This window comes from Haplochromis burtoni, unplaced genomic scaffold (genome assembly GCF_018398535.1).
Source record: "Haplochromis burtoni strain Fernald_Lab_line unplaced genomic scaffold, NCSU_Asbu1 Contig_492, whole genome shotgun sequence".
NCBI lineage: Eukaryota > Metazoa > Chordata > Actinopteri > Cichliformes > Cichlidae > Haplochromis > Haplochromis burtoni.
The window spans coordinates 199,448-203,766 of NW_024582853.1; the positions used below are offsets into that span (position 1 = coordinate 199,448).

General features: G+C 53.9%; 1 protein-coding gene across 1 annotated transcript; it reads right to left on the reverse strand.

The window, feature by feature from the left end:
- Positions 1-665: 665 nt before the first annotated feature.
- Positions 666-3,260, reverse strand: LOC121812250. Its single transcript, XM_042213873.1, has 2 exons — positions 1,829-3,260; positions 666-1,501 (listed from the first exon to the last, which is right to left on the reverse strand). The coding sequence occupies exon 1, from the start codon at positions 3,053-3,055 to the stop codon at positions 2,096-2,098; it is 960 nt and encodes a 319-aa protein (XP_042069807.1). The 5' UTR covers positions 3,056-3,260; the 3' UTR covers positions 666-1,501; positions 1,829-2,095.
- Between the last annotated feature and the right edge of the window lie 1,059 nt (positions 3,261-4,319).

Below are 4,319 nucleotides of genomic sequence, written 5' to 3' on the forward strand. Positions count from 1 at the left end.
CGTACTTTAACCAGGTAGCCAGGTCGTCCAGGGTGTAAGCCTGACCAGAATGGTTGTACATGCACCGACGGAAATCAGCCCTTTGCTCTGAAGGAAGCTTACTAAGGAGTCGAGCCACATGGGAGCCACACTGGAGTTCGACCTCCCCATCAGGGCCTAAAGTCTTCAGCATGCCCACGAGCGACTGGATGTGGAGAGAGAATCGCTCAAATGCGGCTGCATCCCCTCGGCGGATGTCAGGTGAGTCCATGACAGCAGCAATCCTTCTCAGGGCAAGCTGGTGGGGCTGCCCAAGCCTGTCGTTAAGAGCGTTCATAGTGTCACTGAAGGGCGTGGCAGAATGGAGGTAAGCGTCCGCTATCAACTTTGCTTCCTCCAGGTGTAGGTGATCTAACAAGACTTGGTACCTGAAGAGCTCTGAACTCTCCGGGGGCAATAAGTTCTCTAGCGCCATCTTTAGACGAGCAAATTCCCCAGGATCACGGCGTGAGAGCTTGGGAATGCTTGGACGAGGCCCCCTGTAGGTCAAGAAAGGAGTAGATGAGGACGGGGGTGGAGTTGGCAGTGGTTGCAATGGAGGGGGGTGTGCTCTCGGAGGCGGCGCTGGAGGGTGGAGAAGTGAACCCTGGCCTAGATTCACGTAGGGGGGTGATCTGACTCTCCTGTGCAGCCATAGACTCCCTCTTCAGATCCTGGAGCTCTTTCAGCATCGTATCGATGCGGTCCGCAACTGGACCCTGGCTGGAGACAGACTCCTCCTTGAACACAACAGGAGGAGGTGGTGGAGGCCAGTCCTCTTCCTCTTCAGCAGGGGGTGGCTGGAGATGAACAGCAGGGGCTCTGGGCGGTGGACTGAGCTGCAGACTCTCTGCACGGTCCAGCAACTGCAGCAAACTAGCATGAAGGGCCTGGAAATTAGCCAGCCCGGCTCTCATCTCGTCATGCGACTGCTGGAACAGGAACCTTTCACGCTGTATATCTTCTAACTCTGCTCTCAATGGTGTGACATGGCCGTGTGAGCGGTCATCAGAGGGGTCAGACGGAGGATGGTGGGAAGAACGGGTGTCGCCTCCTGTCTCACTTTCCTCCTGGTAACCTGCACCAAGCCCGGGGAAGTCAGTCTCATAAGCTTCATAGCGGAGGGGACGCCGTACATTACGCCGTGGGCGCGCACCAAGAGCTGAGAAGTTCTGAATATCATCCATCTTGTTAGGGTAGAAGCAGCTTACATCCGGCTCGAAGGACCATTAATGTTGGATAGATAGCTTGTACTGGAAGGACTGTAAGGTGCTAGTTCAGTTTGCAGCTACCACTCCCCGGAGTGTCGGCCAGAACACTGCTCAAGGCCCGGATGAATGTTCAGAAGGGAGACAATAAAGACACCGAGGATAGTGCAGACTCTCGTATTGACTTCACACAGTTGAAGGTAACAGAGGTTGTCAGAGGAGCAGGTATCGCATACAGGTTTAGGTGCGTGGGCATGGATGTGTGTGTGTGGTCCCTGAACGGAACAGAAAGAAAATACTACATTACTAAAGTGTTCACAACAATATCTCCAGAGTACATCAACATAAACACAGGCGGGAAATAAACTAACATCCCCTCTAATACCATAGGCCATATATTACCCACGACTCACACATAGACCCCCTGAGAGAGCTAACCAGGTACACAGCTATGCCCAACCACACGGCAGGAAAGTTAGCTTAGCTTAGCTTAGCTTAGCACCCGCTAGCGGCACAGACAGAAACATAATCATTTCCCCCCTAACCTTGGTTACAGTCCCAAACACATCTTATTATCACATCCTCACACATCACCAACTTACGTTGCTCATTAACGCACACTTCTCACAGAATAACCAATTCTCTGCCAGTAATCTGGAGCAGAAAAGCTCAGGTGCTTTGCCCACGTCTCTCCCTGGACATAGTCTCTCATACAAAGCAGTGGGGTGACCTCTACTGGCCACTCTAAAAACTACAGGGGAACTAACAACTGAACAGAATAAAACCATAACTACGGGGCCTTTTGTACAGCCGCCCCCAAATGTATGAAGTACATTTGCTCACAACAAAAGGCAATTTTACAAACAAAGTCACGGTGATTGTCCTTTGTCTTCGTCCGGGAGGGCAGGCAGTACCACCAGCCTCGCCACAGGTCGGGTGAAGGTCCGGTCCTTCACCTTGATGTCAGCAGACCTGATGTGCCCGTCGGGACTGGGGTGGACTTTGGAGATGCAGCCCACGAGCCAGGAAGCACGAGGCAGCTGAGGATCTACGATCATCACCACTGAACCTTCTGTGACATCTGCGGGGGATGACCGCCATTTCTGCCGAAGCTGCAGGCTTGGAAGGTACAGCCGGATGAATCGAGACCAGAAGTGGTCAGCCAGCACCTGGGAGTGCTTCCACCTCCGGCGACTCAGGAGCTCTTCTCTGGGATAAGCCACTTGAGGAAGTGCTCCGTCAGGCCGCCCCATCAGAAAGCAGTTGGGGGTCACTGGATCAGGATCACTGATGTCAGACGGGACATAACCTAGTGGTTTGGAGTTCAAGATGCCCTCCACCTCCACAAGGACCGTGTGGAGGACCTCTTCTTGAAGGGGTTGGGATCCTACTGTAGTGTAGAGTGCCATCTTGACAGACCTAATCTCCCGCTCCCACACTCCCCCGAAATGAGGAGCCGCTGGTGGATTGAAGTGGAAGACGATCTTATGGGGAGCCAGGAGCTTCTGCAGGTCAGAGGTCATGGCTGCAAAAGCTGCTTGGAGTTCCCTTTCTCCCCCACGGAAGTTGGTCCCTTGGTCTGAGTACAGCTCAGCTGGAGTTCCTCTCCTGGCAATGAAGCGTCGAAGTGCCATTAGGAAGGCATCTGTATCGATGGAGGTTAGGACATCAAGGTGGACCGCTCTGATAGTTAGGCACTTAAAGATGATGCCCCACCTCTTCTCCACACGGCGCCCGATTTTGACCTCAAAGGGTCCAAAACAGTCCACGCCTGTCGAATAAAAGGCAGGTTTGTAAAGGCGGAGGCGCGCAACTGGCAGGTCCGCCATCTTGGGAACAGTCGGTCGGGCTCTCCATCTGCGGCACTCAAGACAGGTCCTTTGAAAACGCCTAACTGCTTCCCGGCCTCTCAGGATCCAATGAGTGCGCCGAATCTCCGCGAAGACCCTCTCTGGCCCTGGATGGCGCAGGCGACTGTCGACGTCCTGGATGAACAGGCGGGTGACTGGATGTGTCGGATCCAAAACTAAAGGATGGGAGTTGGTAAAGGCGAGATCTTCAGAGCGGCGAAGACGTCCACCTACACGATGACCTCATTTGTGGTCGAACTCAGGGGATAGTGCAAGGAGACGATGCTGCAACTGATGAGATTTCCCCTGCTTAAGGAGTCGAGTACTCCTCAGGGAAGCTCTCCTGTGAGCTTCTCTCAGGACATCATCTCTGCTCGAAATAGTCATAAGCCGATGAAGTTCCACCGCCTTTGGCCGCCCCATGCAACTGCGTAATAGCTAGCTTCCAGCAGCTGTGTCCAGGTGTCATATTTGCTGAAGTTCGAGGTGGTGGGGTCGAAGGTGGTAGAAATCCACAAAAGGTCTCTTTACGGAGCTCAGATGGGCCTGGAGGCTCAGCCAGGGTGCCACTTGGCTCTGGAGGCCACTGTTCTGGACCTAGGAGCAGGAAAGGAGGCCCTTGACTCCATCTTTGGGTCTGGTCAGCTCTGGAAGGGACTTCCCCGGGTATATCATCTGCGTTGGGCTGAGTCCCTAGCGGTGCGTAGAATTGATCCAGCCACCGGGTGCCGACGAAGACCTTGAAGTGGCATGACTGGGCACCAGGACATTGTCAGCACCCATTCTTTATGCCAGAGTGAGCATTAAGACGGAATGAGCTGGAGGACACACGCTCAGTCGGGCATGGAGAGAATGCGTTTAGGGGCAACAGGGAGCGAGCCATCAGGAAGGCTCAGATGTGAGCTGCCATCCACCTGTCACTGTTCTCATGTAGGCCACTGCGCCATAAGCCTGCTCTGACGCATCACAGAATATGTGAATCTCTCTCTCACTAACTGCCTCCATGATGTGCTTTGGGAGATACGGGCGAGGAAGCAGGACTTGTGCAAGGAACAGCAATTCCTCTTCCCAGGTTTTCCACTGCTGGAGTAGTTCTGGCGGAAGCTGCGGGTCATCCCATCCCCTCTGTTGATCCCAAAGGCGCCTCACCAGCATCTTGGCTCGGGTGGTGTACGGTAGGATAAAGCCAAGTGGGTCGTATTGGCTTGCGAGAACCTTATAAATATTCCGCATGGTGGGGGCG